Below are 24,476 nucleotides of genomic sequence, written 5' to 3'. Positions count from 1 at the left end.
GATTAGCGTCTGCACTAGCAGCGCTATAGGCTCAAGGTCAGTAGTGTAGCCATAGAGTGCTGCCTATACTACAGGTTAGGCTGGCATAGCTATGTGTGTCACTCGGGTGTGGATTTTTCACACCCCTCAGAGATGTAGCTATGCCAATGTACGTTTTCTGTGTAGACGGGCAAAAGATTCCATATGACTGATGGCAATCAGTCCCGGCTTCTTGGAGTTGTCCAAAATCTGCCTGGTTAAGGGAGCTGCCTTTAATATGCATTAAGTGTCACAAATTGCAGCCACCTTCTTCTCTAGATTAAAGGTGGAAGTTGGTGGCAGGGGGAGAAGGGATTGTCTGTTTATGATGTAGGGAGAGGCCTTTCTGGTTGGTTGGTTATCTCGGTAGTAAACCCTTTATCCCCCAAGCGTGCGTTTTACATTAGAAATCCAGAGTCACGTTTTTCCCTGCAAGTCTCTCTCAGAGCTCCTGCTGCACCCCAGCAAAGCCAGGGGCTCCCCATGCTGCAGTGGGGAATGACTCATGCCCGGCCTGTGCCATCCACCCACCAGGGCAATAGCGTCCCTTCAGTCAATTCAATAGTAGCTCATGGGCGTAGTAGAGAGACGATAGCTCCCAGCAGGCAACGCGGCTGGTAGAGACTACAACTCCCAGCAGGCCATGCTCTACCCAGGCGTTAGGGAGGGTGCCGCGTTGCCCGTTGGGATCTATTCTACATTTCCGCATCTACGACTCCGTCTCCCATTGAAACGCTTTTACTTACAGCTGCGCGAGAGGGTTTTCGCTCGGGCTCTGATTGGTCGGCGGCGGGCGCGCTCTCGTGACATCACTTCCGCTGCGAAGGACGCTCTGCGCGCTGTGTTTTTTCTTTGGCGGGTTAAACGAAATGGCGGCCGCGTTAGGAAGCGGGAACGGCGGCGGGAGAAGGGCCCGCCGGAGAGCGAAGTAGAGACGCCCGACTCGGCCCGCGGTTCTGCCCCGAGGCCGGTAGCGCTCCCGGCCTTCAGTATGAGCGTCCCGCGGGCCGCGTCGCCCTCCTGGGAGAAGGAGCATCTCTGGCTCTACCTGCTGGCGCTGGGCTTCCAGCCGGGAGCGGGAGCCGCCGCCGCCGGGAAGCTGAGCACCCACCTCAGCCTGGGAGTGTGAGTGCGGGGGGGTCCCCAGACCGCGCGCGCGTGCGAGCGAGCGAGGGAGTCAGCCTCCTTCCTTCTCCCCCTCCCCCCCCCGTCTTCAAGCCGGGTGCCCAGGCTACTGCGGGCCGGGGGGTTTCCGAGCCTCCTGCTGACAGATGTGGCAGGCGGGAGGGGGTCCACTGAGTAAGTGATGCCCTGCTCAGCTGTCTCCTAGCCCGGGCTAGTGCTCCGGGAGCACCGTGCGCGGTCCCGTGGCGGCAGGGCGCAGGCGCTGCACAGTAGGATTTCAGGTTCCCACAGCCAGGGTGGCCAACTTTCCAATGTTTCTAAACCGGACACTGTCCCCTGGGACTCACTTGCCGCCTGAGGAGCCAGGCTGGGAGCTGACTCAGGGCAAAGAGGGTTTAAGTATGGCTGATAAGAAAATTGATCACTGTGACTGCTGAGAAATGCTAACAGGTTTATTCAGTGAGGCTTTGGTGTACTGACTGATACATGCTATTGGGCATCAGTGAGATTACTTGTTTAAGAGTAAATGCCTTTTTATTTGAAGTGCCCATGAACACTAACTTGTCCATTGCCGCCGCCCTCCCTTGGTTACAGCTTGAGGCAGAATTCTGGGTAACAATAATTGGGATGCTGCTGAATCCTTTTAAAATATTGCCCCTTTATAATGCCATCCTTTTTATACAATTTTAAAATTAGATTGCATGTTTCAAGATGTCAGTTTCCCTATTTGGACAATTAAATCACAATTGTAGGAGTGAACATCATTTTAAAGCTGGGTTTTGAAAAATCTCATTTAGCTCTTCACAAATTAATGACCAAAGATGAACACACAAAATAAAGTAAATGTAATTACTTAGGGTTAGTCGTTCACTCCCAACACCCAAAAATAACTGAGGGATGTCCATTTGTGAAAACATAGTTACTACAGATGATAAATAAGTTACATGGGTTAGAAATAGATCTTTGTGGAAGGGAAATGAGAAAACTTGTCTTTTTGATTACAGAATTATTTTGTTTTTGGGTCCATTAAAATCAAAACACACATTTTTTGCGAGGGGAGGGTGGGAAGCAACCTTTTTCTCCACTTGGTTTGTTTATAGACAGTTGAAAAGAAAAGTTAACAGCTTTGCACAGAACATATATTGCAACCTGAAGGTCTCTCCTCCCCCTTCTCTTCTCCGAGTCCTCTGGTGCTTTCCAAGTTATTTGTCATATAACTGACAATCGAAAAAAGAGACTAGGGGCAGCAATTAGATCTAGCACCAACCAGTTCAGGAGTCATTGACAACACACGATATACTGTATTGTTTTCACCTACCCAGGCCTAATGAGGGGCCTGTGGCAATTGGGGCACAGTGGGGCGGTCCCCAGTGTGAGAGTTTGGAGAGAAACGGGGCCCTGGGAGGCTGAGAGAGAGGATGGGCCATCACGGATGACAAGCCCAGCTAGCCCTGCACCTATTTCAAACATGGATCCCTCCCCTGGACAGTAGCTCTTCCCTGGAGCCAGCCAGTTCCTCTTCACAGAAGCGTCTCTCCAACAGCTCCTCCAGTAGCAGCTGCTCTTCCCGCCCCAGCTCCATCCATGGTGGAGGCTGATTGCAGTAACCGGACTTTTGGTGTCTGGTTAGTACTTCTGACAGGATGCTGCCAGGTCCCCCCCTTTGAACCAGATTTCTGGTAAAAAAACTGGACACCTGGCAACCCTAGCGGGAGTACAGTTGGGGAAGCTGGTGGGGGTACTCACTGGAGGTGGGGGGCAGTGTCGCTTCTTGTTATGGTGGCAGGGCAGCTGGCGCAAGCCCAGGACGTGTCAGTCAGTGCCATCCTGCAGGACCCCTTCCCCAGGGCTGGGAGCTAGGTTCTGGGTGGGTGGGATCTGGCAGCTGTGGGTGCAGTGGAATGGACCAATCAAAAGTAGGAGAATGGATCAATCGGAAAGTGGACCAATGGGAGCTATTTCTGAGCTGCAGCATCTGCTCTGAAAAATTCAGACATTTCCTGTTTGAAAAATCCTCTGAGACAGAGGATGGAGCCTCAAAAAGGAGGCAATGTTTGGGAAAACCCAATGTGTATGATAACACTTATCACAATCATGCACAGGGCCTGGCTGTTCCCCATTGAGCCCTGCCTCTGACACACGGCCAAAGGCTAGGGCTTCTGCCTTGAAGGCTGGATGGAGGGTGTCTGCTCTAACACGATGGCTCAGAGAAACCCATTCCTGACTTGCTGTGATAGTGCAGCTCTTCTTCCGACCCTATATCTGCCAACACAGTGCTAACTGTCCCTGTGAGTCCTTCTGTTGTGGATATCAACCAATGAACACATTAGTGTTCACTGATTTGTAGAAAGGCCTTTCACATGAAGCAGTCAGACTTTACAATGCCCTGTACTGGTTTCCTGATAAACAGAATGGGCTTTTCACTAGGTCATGTCTCACTATGAATAATAGTGTAGATAGATGGTCTTTGTCAGAAGAAATGAGGTCTGGAAATAGCAAGAGCTTGCTGTGTGGATTCGACACAATTGGATGCAGTTTATATGGAAACAATCACTTGATAGTAGTACATTGGAACTGAACTGCCATAACTCTGCTTCCAATACAGAATAAACACTCAATGGGATTGTTTAAATGTTATTAGGAAGACCAGAATGCTGCTGAGTCCTTCACTGGATTACAAATTGATAAAATACTCTGGAAGGGTTCTATCAAATTTGCAGACCAAAGAATTTGAAAGTTTTTGTAGTCTTAAACTAATTTATGGTTTGTATGTGAATTTGTTTGCTTCAGATTCAATTGTTTTGATTGTTGTCACTAACTACTTTATATTTATTAGGAACATGTTTGACAAGCCGAACAAGGATGCTTTTCATGTGGTTGCACGCTTCTTGTTTACTAAACTGGATCATTCACGCTCAATAGAGGTCTTCCGGTACGCATGGTTTTTGTGTAATTAGTAACAGTATTCTGTATACACTCTCAATATAACTGATGTAATCTCTGGGGTAGAGGTAACCTGTTTGGAGAATGCGTTACAAAAATCACTTACAAAACTACCATCTGTGTAGGTTTCTTACACTTGAGTCCTTGAGTCACAGCTTCTTAATGCATGACAGACAATTTACCTAGCTCAAATTTTTTTTTGGCAGTAGTTATAATGTAAGCAATTGGAAACAGGGCCTTATAACTGCTAGTCATTTTAGCAAACTTTCAGGTACCCTGTGATCATAGTTTGAGTACCATTACTTCTCCCTTCCCTTATCTTCCTCTTAGAAGGAATGACTACAGACCTTTGCATTTTTTCAACTGCATACTTAACCTAATAGGTAAACTGGATTATTTACAAATATATACTGAAACTGACTTTTCTTCTTTTGGAATGGAAAGGTTTTGTTGCCCTCCAGCGGATAAAAAGGGAGATGCTGAATTCAGGAAGCAATGCTGCGAATGGCTAAAAAAAATTTCAGTGAGTATTGGTAAGAATGAAATGATCACTGCAATGAATTCTGGTCTATCTGTTCAGAGTACCACATGTAAGTAGTGCTTTAGGTTGTTCAACAAAGTACTTGCCACCAAAGAATGACTCTAATTTTCCCAAGTACGATATACGACTTAAGTCAATTTTTTTTTACTTATTTGAATTAAAAGTTACAACATGGTGTAGTAAAGTTTAGATCGCAAAAACATGCATTTGGACTTCAAGCATGCCGAAAGCTGTAGCCACACATTTAGTTTTCTGTGTATTTCATGCATGAGACAAACCTGTATATTGAACAGGCTTTCTTAAAAGGTAAGGTGGGAAAAGTTTATTTCAACATAAGAAAGGATATGATTCTGTGTCAGAGGTCACAGATTCTGCTTTCTGGGAGTTTTGTGACTTCTTCTTGGGCAGGACTGGAGCAACTGTCAGCCTCGGGGTTGCCAGAGCAGCGGCCGGGGTTCGGTCAGCCCCTGCCGCAGGAGCAGTGGCAGGACTCTGTTTGTTCCTCCTCCCCCAGATATTTTTAATAAGTCAGGGACGGGTTGTGGGCTTCAATGAATTTTTTATTGCCTGTGACCTGTCCCTGACTCTTTACTAAAAATACCCATAAACATTTTATGCAATACTTATGTTTAAGGTTGTTTCAATTAATTACAGCCATTGTAGAAAACATTGACATTGAGAATGTAATTTGACTGCTATGAGAAACTTCACAGGTGTAGAACATTATTGTGCCCTGCGTGAGGCAAAGCTGCTAAAGTTTAAACAAACTTCTTGGACAGAAACTGTCCCAAAGTGAAATTGGTTACCGAACTGTATCCTGGGTCATTCCTCTACCATAGCTTCTGTCTAAATGAGCTTCTGCTAAGCATGACCTTCATGCTTAAAGGGTTTCTGTTTTTTCACAAGATCCTAACTCCTTTCCTTAATGGCAAGTTGGGTGAATTCCATCATGCAAAACCACTGAAGAATAGGGAAAAGTACAGTGGGTATCTTTGGCATGGGAAATGGAAAAGAAACCGTGCCTAAGGTATTTTCCAGGACACAGTATAATTGGAATAGAGCAGTTACCTTTTTGTGGGTTTGGACGGCAGCGAAAGTCTAACAGGTATCCAAAACTATTCCCAACCATAGTCGTGAAACAATTTGTTCCCATCCTGGAAATAGGGAGGAGCGGATCTAAACTTTTAAATTAACATATCACAACTGTCTATTCTTTTGACAACACGTAGTCTGAGTTTGCTTCAAAGTTATTTAGCAACTAAAGATCTTTATCACAATACAGTGTTCTTATATTTAATTAGATGTGTGGTAGTTTTTGCATAAACAAATCACATCTTGAGAGAATTTATTAATAGTAACCAATTTCCTTTCCTTAGGATGAATGTGGAAACAGCTTTCCCCCTGTTGTAGCCTCACTATTTCTTGCTCCTGGTGGTCCTAAATTTATTCATCTAATGTACCATTTTGCAAGATATGTAATAGTACAACATATGAAAACAGATTCAGAAGGTAAGTTGTAGTTGTATGTATTTAAAAAAAAAAATTGCTTCATTTATAGTATTTGAGACAGTGTGAAACTGCTTAAGGCTTAATCTGTTATAAAAGTCTTAAAAGGGCCTGAGCTGTTAATCCAGATCTTCATTGGAGGGAATGGTCTCATTTTAAACCCATTTTCAATTAGTATTGCTGCCCCATAGTATAACAGGTCTGTTTGGAGATTGACTTATCTGATACTATTTTTTATAGTTCCTAACAAACACTTGCCTGTATCTTGGTGCTAAAATTTATATGCATGTTCTTGCTCCATGTGAGTACTCATCCTCACAGAAATGACAGCTATTTAGAGCTTCCAGTTTTTTTCTAAATGGAAAACTGGTAACCAGGCAGTACATATCTCCTTAAGTGATAGATGTATTTCCTAACCTGTGGGTGAATAGACACCATATTAGTCCAATTAGTGGCCTGAAAGGGTATGTCTAAAGAGCAAGCAGAAACCCGTAGCAGTGAGTCTCAAAGCCTGTATCGACAGACTCAGGCTTGCACTATAGCAACAAAAAATAGCTGCATAGATGTTCAGGCTCTGGCCTGAAAGGGGTTGGGATTGAGCCCAATCCCAAACATCTACATGGCTATTTTTAGTGCTGCAGCATGGTCTGTAGACCCAGGTTCTGAGATTTGCTGCTGTGGCTTTCTGCTTACCATGTAAACATACCCTCTTGTATGGTAGTGCTGGAAGGGAAAGGTGCATGACAAACTAGTCTTCCCCACCCCATTGCAAAAGTGCTCATTCAGCTGCAAGTAAGTTTAGCAGGCAGGGTCTTAAAATCTCTGCTTTCCCTCCCAGCTCCTACAGCGGTTCTTGCTGCAGGAGCAGTTTTCCTCTACTCAGCTCCAACAGTAGCTTTCCTGTCCAAGTTTATTTTCTCTATTCTGATGGCACTCTTCACAGCACATATTGCTCAGTTATGTGGAGTCCCCAAGAAACAAAGTTCCTCCTTTCCAAGGAGCATATAGTCTTCTGGTGAGATGGTGAGGGAAAGTGCGGAAAGAACAAATGTACCCTGAAGGGGAAAAAGGAGAAGAAAAATGGATAAAAAGACAAAGTGAATAGGGGCCATGTATATTGATCCATTCCAACTAAAAATATAGGAACATCTGTTTTATATTTGGCATTTAAATTAAATCACCTAAATTAGAAACCATCTGATTTCCTACAATTTTGATGGCACATTTTAAACTTTTTGTTTAACTGATTTATATAGATGCGAACATACTTTTTCCGGAAGCTGTGAATTCAAGGCCTCGTGACGTATGTATGGCAGCAGCAAGATACAGGGTGGCATGTATTAGGTTTTTACAGACTATACAAAAGGAAGATTTTGTCATTCGAGAGTACCAGAGAAAAGCACAGTAAGTAACTCTTGTTAGAGTTGATATTTCTAATTGAATGTTTTTACGAAAACTATTTTATTTACATGCATGGCAATAAGTAAAGACATTTCCGGGTTAAAATAAATATTTGAAAACATTTGTAAATGTCTTGCCTACTAGTATTAAGAACTTCCATCTTTTTGCAAGTGATAGCACTTTGTGCATATTAATTTCACTTGTTTTGTTGTATAGTCTTGCAATTTTTGCGGGCCTTTACACGTAAAAAGCAGAGAAATTTTAAACATAAAAATAAATAAATTAAATAAAACAAAATTCATCAACCAAAATTGTTGGAGCACTCTGGGGTGGATATAGAGTAGACTTTAAGTAAATAATGTATTTAAAGCCAAAGCTATTTAAAACAAGTAGTAATTATGGTGTAGTAAAGACAGGTGTTTGACCTTTGAGTTCATCAGTTTGGGATATGCTTTTTTCAGGTTAACAGGATCATCCTTTAGTTGTCTTACTAAAATTATCCTCTTGTCTTCACCCTGTGCACGCCCAGTCTTTTCCCGCTGGGGAATGATTAACATCCCTACTTCCAATGTGTGAAATCTTTCCAAAACTTCCACTCCTTTATTTTTCCCCTTACATCAAAAAACTTCAGAATATTTGATAATCCTATTGTACTTCTGAAAATCAGGCCACTTTATATATATTATATATATCACACACACACAAAACAAAGTGAGATTCCCAGGCACTTGGGCCTTGAAAAGTTTAGCCACAGAAGTTATATAAATCACAATGCTCTGGCTCTTAGTGAGTACTAGTCAATTAGAACAGAGTGATTTGTATGCCATACAGTTGAGAGATTGTATATTAACATAAATTGGCCTGCTGCCATAATTTAAGTACTTAGATAATAGAGAAATAACATTTCTGGTAACTATAGCATTCCTGTAGCTACTGAAAATTGTATTTCAGTATAATTCAATGGAAGACAGTCAAACTTTCAAGTCTTTTGTAAGATTTTTTTGTGTGAGCCTATACATAGCTCTGGAGCCTTTCACAGTTCACCATCTGGATATTCAGGTTGGGGCTGAAGCAGCCTGAAAAGTTAAACTATCTTTTTTTCCCCTTGTGTCTTCCAATGTCAATGACCATTAGAATCAGGATATTAGAACACAGATGCAAGTCTTCAACTTCATATAGCAGCTCTGTTTTGCTCATTTGTTTTTTGCAGATTATTGACTAAACAAATAAGAGACCCAAGATCTGAATGTGCAGAGCTGCACAAACTGCTTCAAAAGTAGGTATTCCTTCCTAATGGTTCTTCAGGTTAATGAAACTAGAGGCAGACTGTTGTAAACTTTAACTATAGTTTCATCATAACTAACTTGATTATCTATTTTTTTTAAACTAGAATGGAGCAAAATAACCAAAAGCAAAGTAACAAAGCAGAGAGAATTCAAAAGGTGAGGATTTTCTTTTTGATAGCAGATGGCTGCCTTTATTTTTTTTTTAAATTAATACCCCCTACCAATTACTCCATCCCAGATGCTGCTCTCTACTCCAGGCATGCTAGCATTCCTCATTTAACATTATGCATTTCTGATTTTCGGACCAACATAGGTAGTATGGCAAACATTTGAGCCATAACATGTTTTTTTTCCTCACCCATTAAGGTACGCTGCATGTGGGCATCTGTAATGGAAACCCTGACATTCCTGGAAAAGGAGAAAGAAGTTGTAGATTCTGTTGTTAATGGTCATGTGGACCAGTATACTTTAGATGGAAGTAATGTCACTATCAACGTTCCAAGGCTGTTGCTTGACAAAATTGAAAATGAGATGTACAAAGTAAGTGGTTGTCTTTAAAGTATCTAATATTTGTCTTTTCGTGTTTGTGCTTTTTATTCATAGAACTCCTGTTGCCTTACAAAAAAAGACAAGAGACTATGCCTTGATTAGTGTTGCATCAGATGACAAGTATTCTTGTGTAGCTGGAAAGACCGAATAAATGTTTGGGATCTGATCGTATTTAATGTTCTTACTGTAACCTGCCCTACAAACATGCACAAGCTATTCTGCTCTTAAATTATCACACTTAAAAATGTCTAAATTACAGTAGTAATATGTTTGGGTGAAGGAAAGGCCTAGATTACTTTTGGAAAAACACATAGGGGGAATTTCTAAGATTTATAGGGAAAATATAATCTTTTCTCAATTTTAAAAAAATGTTTAGAGGGAGATGTTGGTCATTGTCAAAATTGAAGAATAAAGAAAGTAATGAGACTATTGGTTGGGGGCTGCTTCTACATTTAAATGTGCTTGTAGATATTAAGAAAGAAAATACCTTACAGTATGGTATTACAGCTAGATATTCTTTATTTGAAGTCCTATTTCAAGTGTCTTCACTAAAGACAGTAAATCAATAACTTCATTGCTAATCCCATATTAAAATGAACACTTAAAACTAACTTCATTTTTTCTGATTACCTTTTGCATTTTTCTCTGCTTGGACACAAAAACTAGACTGGTCAGACTCATTCATTGTGTATGGTGTGTGGCAAGGTGGGCCTGTTTTGTCCTGTGGGTCTGCGCTCCTTACGGCTATGCCGCTGGTGTGGTTGGGTGGGAGCCGGGGGGGGGGGGGGAGGGGCCCCGGGCCCCGACCCAGGGACCCTGCGAGGAGTAGCCTCAAAGAGCTTAGTCCAAGGGGCTACTACCTTCCCTGGGTCACTCTTCTGTAGCCCCCCCGGCTTGTGGCTCTCCTTCAGGCTCTTTGGGGCCGGCGTCCTCTGGTCTTTGTTGCACAGGCTCCTTCTTACCTCCTGTGGCTGGGTGCTCTTGCCACACCCACACTAGCTCCTCCACCGGTTCCACACCTTGCAGCAGCTCCGCTCCTCTACTGACGCCACACCCTGTAGCAGCTCTACTCAACTCCCTCTCAGCTGCCCCCATCTGCCTGACTGGGAGGCTTTTAACTGCTGGGGCAAGTTCCTTGATTGGCCCCAGCTGGCCTGATTGGCTTAATTGTCCTGGAGTGGCCGCAGCTGGATCACCCAGGGAACAAAGATTTGCTAAGCCTGGGGCTGATATATATGCCTTCCAGCACCCTCCTATAGCCGTCAGGGCTGGCCCTCTCACAGGTGCTGTTCAGGTGCATAGAATTGCTCTGTAGTGTTTACAAACGGTGCTAGTTAAATTGTTTTCATTTCATATTAGTTCTAGGTTAATATGTAATTCCCTTCAACGCAGCCTTTATTTCCTAGACCTAAATCCAGGTGAGTGTCTCAACAGAAAAAAAAGTAGAGATTCATAAGACTTATGTATTCCTACACTATACTTAGTCATAGACAAGATAGTGGATAAACAGTTAGATTGATGCATCAGTTATTAATCAGTTTTCCCTTGTTTTCAATATTTGAAGTTGCATATAGGAAATGTATATGAAGCTGGAAAACTAAATCTGGTAACAGTTATTCAGTTATTAAATGAAGCACTGAAGATTTTAAAATGTGAACGTCAACAAGTTGACCATGAGGCACTAAAATTAGATCTTCAGTACATTGAAGGGAAGACAAAATTCCAGAATAAAATTTTACAGGGTCTGAAGTCCATGAGGTAAGCTCTTAGAATTTTTTTCTGAGGCTCTTTATGCTTATTCTTTTTTGTGTGATGGATACTATAGTCTCCTGCATCCCTTTTCCAAAATAACCCAACACTGCATCTGTTGACCTTATTTGCTTTACTGAGAGAACCTGCAGATTTCACCAACTCTACTCTTCATAGATATTTTTGCTGACAAATGCATTGGTGTTATTTTGTGGTTTTATGTCTGTGACCCGTCCGTGCCTAGGGTAGCCACTTGAAAATGCCATGTTCAGGGCAGGCCGTAAAAAGAGAGCAGATTCTCCCAACACTGGTGGGTGACACTGAAGTCAGACTTCCGAACCAGCCACGAGGAGTGCTTCTGATTCCCCACACTGGTTATCAAGAAACCAAAATAAAAATATACATAGCCTCCTTTACTGCATTTCAGGCTCTGGCTCCCAATCAGCTACTAGGTCCAGTAAAGAGACCAGTTATTTAAAATTCTCTGCTCTTTACCAAAAAGGTTTCTCCTGACCCCAAGGGGTCAGCCGTATTACCAGATCAATATAAGTTTCGATCTTACCCAAAATACCATGCTGCCAGCCAATCCTTTAGTAACTAAAACTAAAGATTCCTTATAAAAAGAAAGGAACAAACTATAAAAGTGTTAAATAATTAAAGCAATCAGACACATACAATTGATTTGAAAGTCACAATTCTATTAGAAACCTGATATATGGGGGAGTTTGCAGGCTTGTATAATCCCTCTGGTGTACATCCAATACCTGGATGAGTCTCAGTCCTTTGTTTCACAGCTTCAGTTCAGTTGTAGATGAGTTGATCCAGAGGTAGGCTGAAGACTGAAGATGATATTGATGCGGTGCAACTGCTTTTTATATCCTTTGCCATGCTGCTTGTGGAAATTTACAGGAATAAGATGGAGTCCAGGGTCACATGAGTGACTGGTGACTCATCAGATATATCCCTGGCTTCTCCCCTTGGGCCCATTGTACCTATGAATTTCTTAATGGGCCATTAAGCAGGCTAGTGCTGCAGCCATCCTGTCTGGGGTGTTGCCCAGAAACACAGTACAAATTGAAATATAGATACAAATATACCCATTACTTTCATTACGCACATAACACATGAACATAAACATCATCATCTTACTTAGCACATTACAGCCTTTCTATCGGAACCTGACACTGCATATCTCATATGAATTATGATTTTGACATACTGATGTTAAATATAATAAATGCCCCCACCCCTCAATCCAGCCAGCATCACAACATCTACAGAGGCATTTGCAAACCTTGTCATTTGCTCTCTGCTCTCTTTATGAGGAAGCCAGCTTTGCTCCTGGCTATGTGAAAACTGAGGCTTCCCACCTTAGTTCAGTGATGGTAGTGAAGGATTCTTCCTCATTTCATCTTAAGTGATAGATTTCTCGCCTATTGTACTGGCTAATTTTAGCATAGTAAACAAAAATTAAGAATTGAAAACTCTCTTGTTTTCACCCTTTCACTATTTTAGGTACTGTGTTCTTTAAAGACTCTAATGACAGGTTTTTGTCAGTGCGTGTATTTTTGGTTAGTTATCTATGACTTCTTTGCAAAGCTTATATTTGGCATGGAAAACTAGCTTATACGAAAAAGGAAACAACAGGACACTTAAGTGTGTGTATTCTAGAACACTGTGTCATGTTAAATTTCAGTAACTTAAAATATTATCTGACAAATGTTAGCAGGTAAAGAAAAACAATACCCAAATATACTTTGATAGCATAAAGTTGCTACATATTCAGGGAAAACATCTGATCTCTGTTTGTCAGCTTTCTATGTAACATGATTTTACTTCCTGTAGAGACACTTAAGGTCCTTTTTATTTTTATTTTTTTAAATGTTGCAGGCACAAACTGAAGCGAGAGGATCACGTGTCCATAATGGAATCAATTGCTGAAAAACAGAGAGACTGGGATATGAAGTGGGAAAACTTTCTTGGCCAGTCTCCCTTTAGTTTAATTAAAGATCAGAATCCAGTAAGTAGTGTTCATTAATAGTGTAAGGTTTTTGTGGAAGTAGTCTGGCTCTGGTTTCTGGGGTTGGGAGAGATGAAGCAGACTTTCTATCAAATATATAACTACGGTAGAATCCTCTTAATGCTTCCATTGCACCAGATATTAAAAATGTTCTAGTCTCTTTGGCCTGTTTAAAATGAGCTGTTGTAAGTTTAGTTCAAAGTCATTTATGGTAACCAATCAAAGTTGGTACTCTTCAGTGAGCCATAGTAGCTAGTTGGGGGGAAACTTGCGTAGCAATTACCTCATGTAACTCTCTCTAGTTAAAAGAGCACTTAATTTGTAAGTGCTATCTGTCTTTGAGCATAAAATCTATTTTCTAAAATTGAAAATAAACAAAAAAATGACCTGGTCAATGAATGAATGTTAGTTTCATAGCATCTTGTAAACATTTATGTGTAATCTGGCTGAGTCTGGCCGTTAGTTTAAAAATAAATAAATAAAAATAATCATTTCAGTAATGTCAAATACTACTGAGCTGGAGTCTTTCACAAAAATAACTGTTTAATAATTTCTTCTTATTTTGAAAAGGTACTTAATTTGTTACCAGCTATGTCTCCTCTTTCTTTTGATCCTTCAACAGAAGAGGCTTATAAAAGCAGTGTCTTCTGTCAATATCCAGCATCAATTCCAGGTGGGTGAATCGGATAAGGTTTTTGGTCATCCCCGTGGTGTTCCATGACCTCAAAGGATTCTCTGCTTGCCTTGATACTTCAGTTCTCAATAGTTCTGTGTCATGGCAGTCGTCTTTCTGACAGATAAATGCTGAGCACTGTTTGGAGTCTTTCAGTACTGCTTCTTGTATCTACTTTAAAGAAAAAAAAAAAGGCTTTCTTGTTCTTGGAGGAATAAGGAAACTTGGGCTGAGAACCCAGCTTTTATCAGGAAAACTGCTATTGTGTTTAAAACATGGATTTCAGTGCCACTTTCATCTCACTAATGTATGGTGAGCATTTAAATTATATTGTCTCTTGCAATTGTCATGAGCCTTGTTTCTCCCCCACTTAGTCAGCATTCATGGGGGGAGGAAGTAAAACCATTACAGGTTCAGCTGTTAGGTTTAAATTATTGCAGTTAGAAATTTGTTTCTAATAGAAACATGTGTTTTTAGTCTGGACAGGTAACATATCACAAAAACCCAAGGAAGTCTTAGAATTCTGGTAACACTTCCATAGCATGTGGGTTTGCCTTGCTTTTTCTTGCATGTAAATTCCTGGCGGGAGTTTGCAGTTTTAAAAAATTCTAGAGAAACATCCTGGCTATTACTCTGCCTTTGTGATTTGTCTGTTGTGTTAGGACAATGTGTTTTAAGTTGGTTAAAATTGTGCTCACTAATACGTGTCATATATCTACAAAGAGCTGCCTGCATATTAACCAGAGCTTTATTGGTATTTATTATTTTGGTATTGGTATTTTGAATAGCCTTTTGAGCTAGTCTACTTACAGCACTCCTGGATCTAAAATTGTTTTGTTACTTCTGGTCTTTTATAATCAAAGAAAACTGAGCAGACAAAAATCAGTAACAAATCTCTTTCATTCCCTATTCCAGATACACCAAAAAAGGATTGTCAAGCAAATGATGATAAGAGGGAGAATGGAACATTGGAAAGTATAATGGACATGACATCTACAGGGAGGTATGATTTTAATAAACTACCTTGGACCATTTAGTACATAGGTAAAAGAGGTCAACCAGTGCAGATGGTTACTTTCCTCATTAAGATTTTTCCTCTAAACACTTTCTTCCATGAAGCCTTTCCACAATCCATACAAAGGATGAAACTATATAACTATCACTATTTTGAGGTTCCTGAGTTTTATGGCAGCTGTTTATCATAGGAGGTTCTCTTATGGCATTTTAGAAGGTTGTATTTTTCATGGATCCACATAAGGACTAAACATCTGAAAGCTGTTGTGTTTGAAAAAGTAAAGGGAGTTAAACATTTCAACAGACTTTGACTAGTTATCTCATTCTTAGAAATCTGTTCATATCTGCATCTGAGTTCTCTTCAGAGACTATCAAATCAGTTTAAGCTAGACTTGTGTTATACTGAACGACTTTATGTAATTTTCTGAATATGCCAAAAAACTAAAAGTGTAACATGGACAAACATCTTTGTTATAAAGGGTAGTAAAACAGGTAGGAATAATACTAAACATAATTAGATTGCTTGCTTCCTAGTGATTGAACTGAATTTTAATGACAGTTTAAAAGAGAAATAGGTAAAATTACTTAGAAGCAGTGATGGTAGTTTAGTGTAGCTTTCTTTTGCTTTGCCCATCAGAACTGATTTAAATTTGTATTAAGAGCCAACTATCTGACGTCATAAAACACAATTCAAATCCACAATCACCAAAAGGCTACGGATAGATTTCTTAGACTTTCGTAGACTGATTACTTAACATTTCAAGAATACAAGTACACTTTCATGTGGTGTGACCAGTGAACTGAAATACATTGACACTTAAAATGATGCCCTTATCCTTCTACAGTTTGCTTTAGAACTTACTTCCTGTAGTTGATCTTAGATTCTCAATACAAATGATATCTGTATATAAAGTTCCACTCCTGACGTGTGTATGGGGGTTTCATGTTTATTGCAGCTTGGGAGACTGATACACAAATAGAGCTAAAAATCTGCTCTAATTGTCACAAGTTGCTCCCTATAGTAAAACTGCCTTCTGATGACCGGGACGAATTGAGGGAAATTGTAACGGACAGATACGGGGCAGACAACCTTTCATGAGACTTATATGAAGTATATTTGGTTTAATATCAATAACTGGAATCTTATCTGTTTCTAGGATGCTCTCACACTTGCAGTCACCTCCACACAGCTTTCTCACAGCTGAACCCAGCAGTGTGGTACTTGAAAAGGTTAGTTTTAAATACTTAAATTGTCTTTGGAAAAGAATTATACACTTGAGAAGCTTGTATTCTGTCTGCATTAACAGAATGCAAGGTACAGTTGGCATACTTTCCTAGGTCTTTCCTTGGTGATTGAAAATGGTTATGACGCTAGCAGAGCTACCTGCCAGAGGATTCCCCCTGCATTGAGGAAATTGCCAGGCTGCATAGCACCTGTGATAAGTTTCCACTCCTGGCCCCATGCATAGGAAATGTGTCCATAGTACACCAGGAATATCTGGTTGTTGCAGCAGCATCTTATGGGGTCTGTGAATTGGCAGCACAATTTGGGCATCCTCCAGGCCAATTCCAAATTATGCTTTGGGGTTTGCATGGTAGCCCCAGATTGAGGAATGTAAGTATGGTCTAAAAGCACAGAAAGGGTGAACTCAAGGATTTGCTGTTATCTATATGAAACATTTTACCTACGTAGGCATGCTTTTGTATCACCTTAAAATCTGACTAAAACGAACGTCTGTCGGTGTTTGATTTTACTATTTGATTAAATCAACACTGACATTACAGGTGCTGTGCAGTTTAGTATGGTTAGTATAGTTCCTTCAAGTTGCACATTTTCACAATATAAGCCTTAAAAACTTCTCTCTCTTCCTTCAGAGTGAATATACTACAAGTCCCATAAGGAAAGAACGGTCTGTTTCTCAAAAAATCTTAAAATATGGAGTGCACAAACCTAGACCACTCGAAGTTTGGAAGAATAGAGACACTCATGTACTCCAATCACCAACTGCAATTAAAAGAGAAGATCCTGTTAAGAAAGCACAAGAGCAACTGGCAGAGGAGGTTAGGAAGGGCTTCGCTTCTTAATTATACTTCAGTCTCTAATCCTGATCTTCTAAAGATTACCTGATCTTGATACTCATTTGTTTATAACTGTTCTGATTTCATTGTTGCTTTCTAATCTTAATTTTCAATCATTTAAGAGGAGAAGAGTGAAGGGTATAATTTTATAATTTAAAAGTACACATTGCTCAAATACTGTGTAATGGAATACTCTTAATTAGAATATCCTAGTGATTCCTTTCTGATTACTAGAAGAAAAGTAATGCTGCTGTGCAGGAATTTGTAAAGTCCATAATATTATTGGAGATCATTTACAGTGCTTGGATATTTCTAAGGCACCTCATTTCTGTATTTGTTAGATTTCTCTAAATAGGCTTACCTCCGCTGGGAGGGGCCCAAGCCTATCCCTCTGTTGCATCTACTGCTGACCCTGGGCAGCAAATAGCGTAGTAGTCAAGTATATATAGCTGGTGTTGATGGAACAAACTAGTAGCCCGGAAGAGAGAGCATATGAATTCCTTTTGTGTAAGTATAGAAGGGACTCAAAGCTGTTAAGGACACAAACTATCAGAGCCAGCCACTCATGAAAGTGTATCAATTAAACTGCGTTATTAATCAAAGATTACTTGTTCTAATTAAGCAGCAGTCATTGGTCTTCCCTGGAAGACTACATAATTAAGCATACCATGGTGACACAGCTTATTGTACCATTCATGTATTTTTTTTATATGCTTGACTGAGTTGATGCTTCCTTTGTTTCATTTACTGAAGTCTTTCTGTAACTTACAAAACTGATTTTACCAACCCCAGTAATTCTTAGGTCTAGTTAGTTAAATGGCAAAATATGTATTAGTTACTATCTAGCATCTGAACATTGGTAGACAAACATTTGGACATGGTGGGTGCATGCAGGCACTTATTTATGTCCTTGGAAGGGAATTTTTGTTTCAGGAACCTCAAAATTGTTATATAGTGAGATAGAAGACTAAGTGTCTTAATCATTAAAATGGTGCAGTTAATTGTCAACTGCACTTGAGACTATTTGTTCATTTATAGAATATTGACATCTCCACTAATTTTTTTTCCTATCATTGTTCAGATTGGAACCCTTGAGTAATTAAAGTTTAATACTTCTCAAATACTTTTCATCCAGGAATTTCAATTCCTAGTTAATAATTAATCTTACTTTCTAGCCTCTCAGGGAATCTTGTCTCCATTTTAAAGAAAGATGGGTGAACTGAGGCATGGGCTGAAGCAAGTCAGTGGTAAATTAGAGAATAGAATGAAGAATTTGACTTCTAATCTCATACTCTAACCATAAGGCTTTCTGTTCTTTTCCACACGTCCTAATTTTAAAAGGAGCATTTTCCATAATTGTGCAAACAAATTTTAAGCAAAGGCTGCAGAACTCCTAAAGATCTAGAGTGGGAGGAGAAAATGGGATTCATTCAGTGCTGCTATTGGCACAAAAGTTGTGGCAGGCACAAAAGTTATAATCTTCCTCAAGATTTGCCATTCTCTAAACTTTCTCCTATAGATTGCAAATGTGGTATCAGAATCGCCTCAGAGTGAAGGTGGAAAAGGAATGGATTTAGATGAACTAATTGGCTCATTGGCTTCTAACCCTTTCTTAACAAGGAAACAGATCCCACGAACTCCAGAAAATCTGAGTAAGTTCTGTTTCATAATGTAGAGTAGTTTGAACTTCTGTGAATTTCTGTTGAATAGAGATGCTGTCATGCTAAAGGAAAGCCCCCAAAACACTGCTTAATCAGAATGACCTTAATTCTAAACAGTAGTCATCAGAATGACTCACCTGTCATTTGTAACACAACATAGTACCTGTAACAAAATGAACATAATATGACTACGGTGGTATAGAGCTCATATGCCAGCACCTCCATGCTATTGGCATTGGAGCATGGTTGGGGAAATTGCGTGACCAATACAGAGTAGTTAATCTCAATAGTTTCAAAGGTAACGTTTACACTTTTATAACAGTGGAAAAATGGGTGGCTAAACAATATGGAATTGTATTTAAATATGTCCTTAATTTGTTTCAATCTTAGTTACTGAAATTAGAAGCTCATGGAGAAAAGCTATTCAAGCTGAAGACTCTTCAGATGTAGAGTTGGCTCAGACTGAAATGGTGACAAAAGAAGCTCCATTGGATCTAGAGTCTACAGTTTGTAGCAGAATAGATTCTACTATGGGCTGCTTTATGTCTTCATCTCACACGTCTGATATTAATGTCTCTAACTTACTAGAAGGGAAATCTTCATTAAGTTGGCTGACACCTGCACCTCAAAAGCAGGTGGTGGTTAGTCACGTCAATGAGTCGCCCACACAGAAACCAGCTACAAGAATGCCAGATAACGAAAGATCTTGGGAGCACGGATTAAAACCTACTATTTCTAGCAAAAGTCTCTCAGAAAATCCAGAAGAATCTGTCTTTCCATCTGTAGATAAAAGCATGAATCTACGGGATAATAGTCCAGAGGGATATATTAAAACAGATGTTTTATCACCTTATCTTTATCAAAATTCTTCAATGCATTCAACTTTGTCGTGGGATGCTTCTCAAATGGTAAGTAGTACTAGTACTGACAGTCATGAAATTATCCAGTTTGGAATACTACATGAGACTCTTCCAGAGGAACTTGGCAACCTAAGTCTTAATAGCTCTAAAAGTTCAGACACCAATGATGAAGTTGAAAGTAACTCAAGGGACAGCAAGTCTTTAGAAAATACAGTGAAAAATAAATGGACTGCTCAAGAATATAAACTGGATTTACAGTCTATTCGCAACAGATATGAAGCTCTGAAAAAGACAGTTTTTGGAAATGAGGCAGATTCATTTCAGCCATCTACCGGAAAACAATTTGTGAGACATAGATCAGAGATTAATCTTACTCCAGAATGCACAGAAACAAATGAAGTATTTAGTCCTCTAGGAAAACGCTATGCTTTGGATGCAGAGTATATCAAGACACCTTCACGCATGACTCTATTTGAAAGAAAGCACACTCTTTCACCACTGATTGCATTTTCTCCAGTTCAAGAGAGACTAAGGTCAATGACACAAAAAAAACCTGGAGACTTCCTGCAGAACTTGAAGGGTAAGCTTGTGTTTGTGTTTTTGACAGGACTGTGCCTTTATCCCTATATGTGGAACTCTTCACTAATGAGTTTCCTGGACAGAGTCTGTGCACCTGGATCTTGCTTTGGGGGACTAGGGGGAAAAAGGAAATCAGCAAGGTAGTGGATTGTTGCCACAGTTGCAGCTACTGTCATTCTTCTTGGAATGGAAGATGTAGGCGTATATGATTCTGTGAGAAGGGGAAAAGATGCACATCTGATCTCTTGGTTGTGTGCACTCTCTGATGTCTTAATCTTTTCAGCAGTGGAACAGAGGGAGCCTTTTACACTTTTAGGTATATTCAGGAAAATCATCCTCCCAATAATGTGCTAGTTTCTAAAGATTCATGTATGCATTGTTTTCCTTTCTTGAAAAATGATACATTTCCCCGGAGGTGGGTGTTTAAATTGATGAAAGTCTGTGTCTTGCAAATTACATTTTCCACATATGGAACTATGGGAGTCTTTGCCAGACTATAGACACCAAAATGGGAGAGACACCTAGGTAATACTTATGCTAATGAAACACAGTATGGCTTCCCACACCAGAAACAGAAAAACCTAGGCGCTAGGCACTTACTGGCGCACCTGTAAGTGTTAGTCAATATACTTGGATAATTTAATACACCAGAAATTAGCCTTGTAAGTGCACTTGCATTTAATGTGGACCCTATTCAACTGTCAGTTCATAGTAAGTATCCAGGACACTTTCACTTAAATGTCAAATGGAAAAGTTGGTAAGTTCAATTTAACAGGCCGGTCTTAAAAGGCCAGTGATAGATTGCTTTTCAGTTGTCTAGTCCATGGGGCTGCATCCTGAAACTATCCATAAACTGAAGGTACTAATGAATGTAGCTGCTTGGTTAACTGGTCCTCCATAAACTGTACTTCCTGTCTGTTAGCTTATAAACACTTAGATGCCATCTGAAAACTAGAAGTCCTAAATGGTTTGAGACCAGATTGCTTATTGCAAATACATGCAGTACCCTGGAAGGAAACCAAGCAGATGCTTAAACTAGTTCTCCCTTGGGTCTGCTTGCTGGCGTTCTGAAGAATCCACATTCAGTAACACTCATTTATTGGCAGTGACTTAAAGACCATCACTCCTCTTGTCCTCATTAGATAAGCCTTTTCTCCCTCTGTGGCAGTGGTTAGTTAATATATATTGCTACATAACTGATGCTTTTATATATGCTAAGTAGCAATAACAATTTTTAACTGGTTGCTCAGTGTGTCTATTTCTAGTGTTGATGTGCACTAGAATCCTCTCTAGTTATTGGCTGCAGCTTCTTTAGTTGAGCAGATATGGGAATTTTTCTTTTCCCTTATATGGAACAGTTGCATCTGTAGGAAATATCCTGAAACACTAGAGTCTGTTTTTTCTACAGGTATTTGGTATGTCAGATTTTTTTGAATACTATACATTTATATAATGAATACCTTCTTTTTCTAGAAGAAGAAAATTTGAAGGAGAAGCTGGATGCAAAAGAATCATCATCTGATATAAAGACATGTAAAGATGAAGCAGTTTCACAATTAATAGCATTATGATGCCCTTGGATGTGTAATGCTTGTATACTAAACAATTACTTATAATTAATGCTTTTTTGTAATTTACATTTTTCAAACTTATTCTTCCATTTCAGTCTGAAATTCTGCTAATACATATATTTAAATGCTAATCTCAATTAATTTGGGAAGAAATTTAATTAGTGTACAGTGTCCATTAAGACTGAATTCTTTCTTTGGTCATTGATCAGAGAGATTGAGATTTTTTTACCATTTTATATGAGAAGACTAGTAGTCATTTGTGTGGAAGCAAACATTTTCGTAGATTATGTGTTTGAGTCATGCACACAAACTCCTGAGGTTGAAGTGACTTCCTTAAACAGTCATTCACATTTTAATCTGAAGTATTCAAAAAAGCTAGTAAAAGATCCTGTTGAAAAATGACCTTTAACCATGTTCATTATAAAATATCCCAGGATATCATCCTTTAATTTTTGAAGTCCAGCAAAGTTGGAACTTGATTTACCACCCAAATTTTGAGGGGACTTTGTAGGAGAAAGAGGAAGGATTCCTTTAAAGGCCTCCTCTCCCTAATCACCTGTTTGGGGAATGAAGTTTGCCTCCCAGTCTGACTTGTCAGGTTTATTTATGTGGAGGCCCTTTTTCTGCCACTAGCTCTGGTGCCCCAATTTCATGGCAGTGTGTTTCCACTGGTAGTCACCTTGGTTACAGCACACATTCATCAGGAGAAATGGAGAGGCTACTTAGAAAAGGCCTAGAGACCTTTCCATGCCCATTGTAAGTGATTAATTGAAAACCCCTGCATGTTCAGATTAAGGTGGGTATGCTTTGGCCTAATTTCCTGACTTGCAAAGGAATAGGATGAATTTGGTATGATGGAGCACTGATGTCTATGGGTGGAGTACTGAGGCTACAAACAAACCCCTTGACATAAAACTGGGGGCAATGGCTGTTCAAGTAGATCTAAAGGCAAAGTGAAGAAAGATTTAGGGAGAATGGAGTCAAGTGGAAGAAAGGCATGCGAAAAGTAGGACAAACGACTGCTCACAAACACTGTAACTAAGCCCACTAACAAAACTGATTACAAATCTCCTTGTGCGTTCAAGTTATTTAGGATGTTCTTTGTCTTTGTCTAATTTTGACTTTGTCCTATGTTTATTTAAATTTTGTTTAATAAATAGTTTATTAAAATGAAAAATAGTTTTCAGTCTTGTTACAGAAATATTTAAGTTTATAAATGTCATCCTGCAAACCCAGTGTAAGATTTGTCTACTTGTGTTCTAGGCAGCGAAATAGGAGTTGATATCTAAAGTGACTTTGCGTTACTATGAAATAAAGAGAATTATCAGCATACTTACTCTGGAAATCATAAACTGAGCTCCAGTCCAGCACTGGGCTGAAGGCTTTGTATCTTGAGTACTCTTTATCATTGTTAAACATCAGCAATTGTGCTCAGAGTACATAGGCTTCAATTAATTTCCATTTTAAAGGGTCAAAACAGTTTGACCCCAAATGACTAGAATTAGCTGGATAGAGTATTCTTCTAGAAGACAAGCAGGTGTTGGAGCAAGTGCAGTGAGAACTAGATTATCTTTTTAATTCCAAGATAAACAATTGTATATAAGGTTTTAATTATGAAACAAGTAATTTAAACCAGAAGGGTTGGATTGTTTCATTAGTGAGAGGGATAAGTCATCCATTAGCTTGCCTGTGAACAGACACTGTGGCTGCCTCCCTTCATATATTCTCCATTACTTTAAAAATGCTTAAACAAGTATGAAGAAATACTTGTGTATTTTTTCAAAATCTGCATTCATGGGCTAGGAAAGATGATGGAGTTTCTCTTCAGCAAACATGCATGAGTGGAAAAAATTAAGCCCTTTCTAGAAGTCATTGACCTCTTGGGCCCTCCATGTGAATTTTGCGTTATGCCTTTGTTATGGCTGCTGAATCAACAGTTCAGTAAGTGGTGGTCGTTTAGGTAAAATGTTCTTAGAAAAGTAAATCTCCATCTTTTTACTATCAACTTTCTGCTAACAGATTAATTCACTAGTCCCACCATTCACAATAAATTGTGATGACAGCTAAGTCTGAGTTTAGAAGGCAGAGCAAGATAACTTCAGGTAGTGAAAGTAGTTACTCTGAAAATAATTTACATTGTGGGCTTCTGTTTATCCTCACTGATTTCAATATCAGTAATCAAAGGCTATTCTAAATGCATTTATCCAAACTATGTAATAATTTAACTCTCAATCACTCATTCTGTAATCCACATTTAGCTGCCACTGTTGATCCATGAGTGTAGTTCACTCTTCAGTATTAAACATGTAACTGTAACATTCAATGTACTGGTGCTTTGTGACATCATGCTGAGAGAGCACAAAGTGAGGATAGGAAAAAAATGTGAACAGTGCCACACCAAAGTTGCTTTCACCTAATCTAAGAACAATCTGAAATACGATGTGAAGCTATGTTGCCTTTAAATGAGTGTGACAAATCAAGGTAAAAAAGAACATAGCTTACGTGGAGGCCAGAATCTGGGCCCTGCAATAGTTGAGCAGCAGGTGCTGCACTCAGGGCTACTCAGAATGCCCTGGGTTGCAGGATAAGAAGTGGAGCAGAGCAGGGAAAATTCAAACATCTGCTTAACTTATTGACACACACAAATTTCCCATTACCAGCACTAGTACTATGTTGATAATTGAGCCAGTGCATTGCCTGTTTGTTACATGTTTAATACGCTTAATTATAGTAAAGGCTTATTAAACTACATTATGTGAAAATGCATTTTGCTGTGTTTACTGTAGTGTATATGTACTGCAGGCTATTGCCATAGTCACCGTATGGCAGTAATATTAGTAAGGTAAAGCTAAGGAACTTCTTGCTCTTGGGGGAAACCTTTCCACTCCCACCACAATGAAA

General features: G+C 39.6%; 1 protein-coding gene and 1 non-coding gene across 2 annotated transcripts; both read left to right on the top strand.

The window, feature by feature from the left end:
• The first annotated feature begins 820 nt into the window (after window positions 1-820).
• On the top strand, window positions 821-24,476 carry HAUS6 (HAUS augmin like complex subunit 6). The gene is made up of 17 exons (XM_067553132.1): window positions 821-1,143; window positions 3,980-4,075; window positions 4,531-4,609; window positions 6,004-6,136; window positions 7,390-7,537; window positions 8,745-8,810; window positions 8,925-8,976; window positions 9,187-9,360; window positions 10,934-11,127; window positions 13,009-13,138; window positions 13,709-13,811; window positions 14,727-14,814; window positions 15,983-16,055; window positions 16,701-16,886; window positions 18,424-18,556; window positions 18,956-20,005; window positions 21,478-24,476. Exons 1-17 carry the CDS (start codon window positions 1,010-1,012, stop codon window positions 21,573-21,575), a joined length of 2,937 nt encoding a protein of 978 aa, XP_067409233.1. The 5' UTR covers window positions 821-1,009; the 3' UTR covers window positions 21,576-24,476.
• LOC137156616 (small Cajal body-specific RNA 8) lies at window positions 15,784-15,916 on the top strand. The gene has a single exon (XR_010920842.1). It is a non-coding gene; the product is annotated as a small Cajal body-specific RNA 8 (non-coding RNA).

This window comes from Emydura macquarii, unplaced genomic scaffold (genome assembly GCF_026122565.2).
Source record: "Emydura macquarii macquarii isolate MOO-44397 ecotype Brisbane River unplaced genomic scaffold, CSIRO-AGI_Emac_v2 contig_1451, whole genome shotgun sequence".
NCBI classification, from domain to species: domain Eukaryota; kingdom Metazoa; phylum Chordata; order Testudines; family Chelidae; genus Emydura; species Emydura macquarii.
The sequence above is the reverse complement of the archived record's forward strand: the minus strand, read 5'-3'. Positions and strand labels throughout refer to the sequence as shown.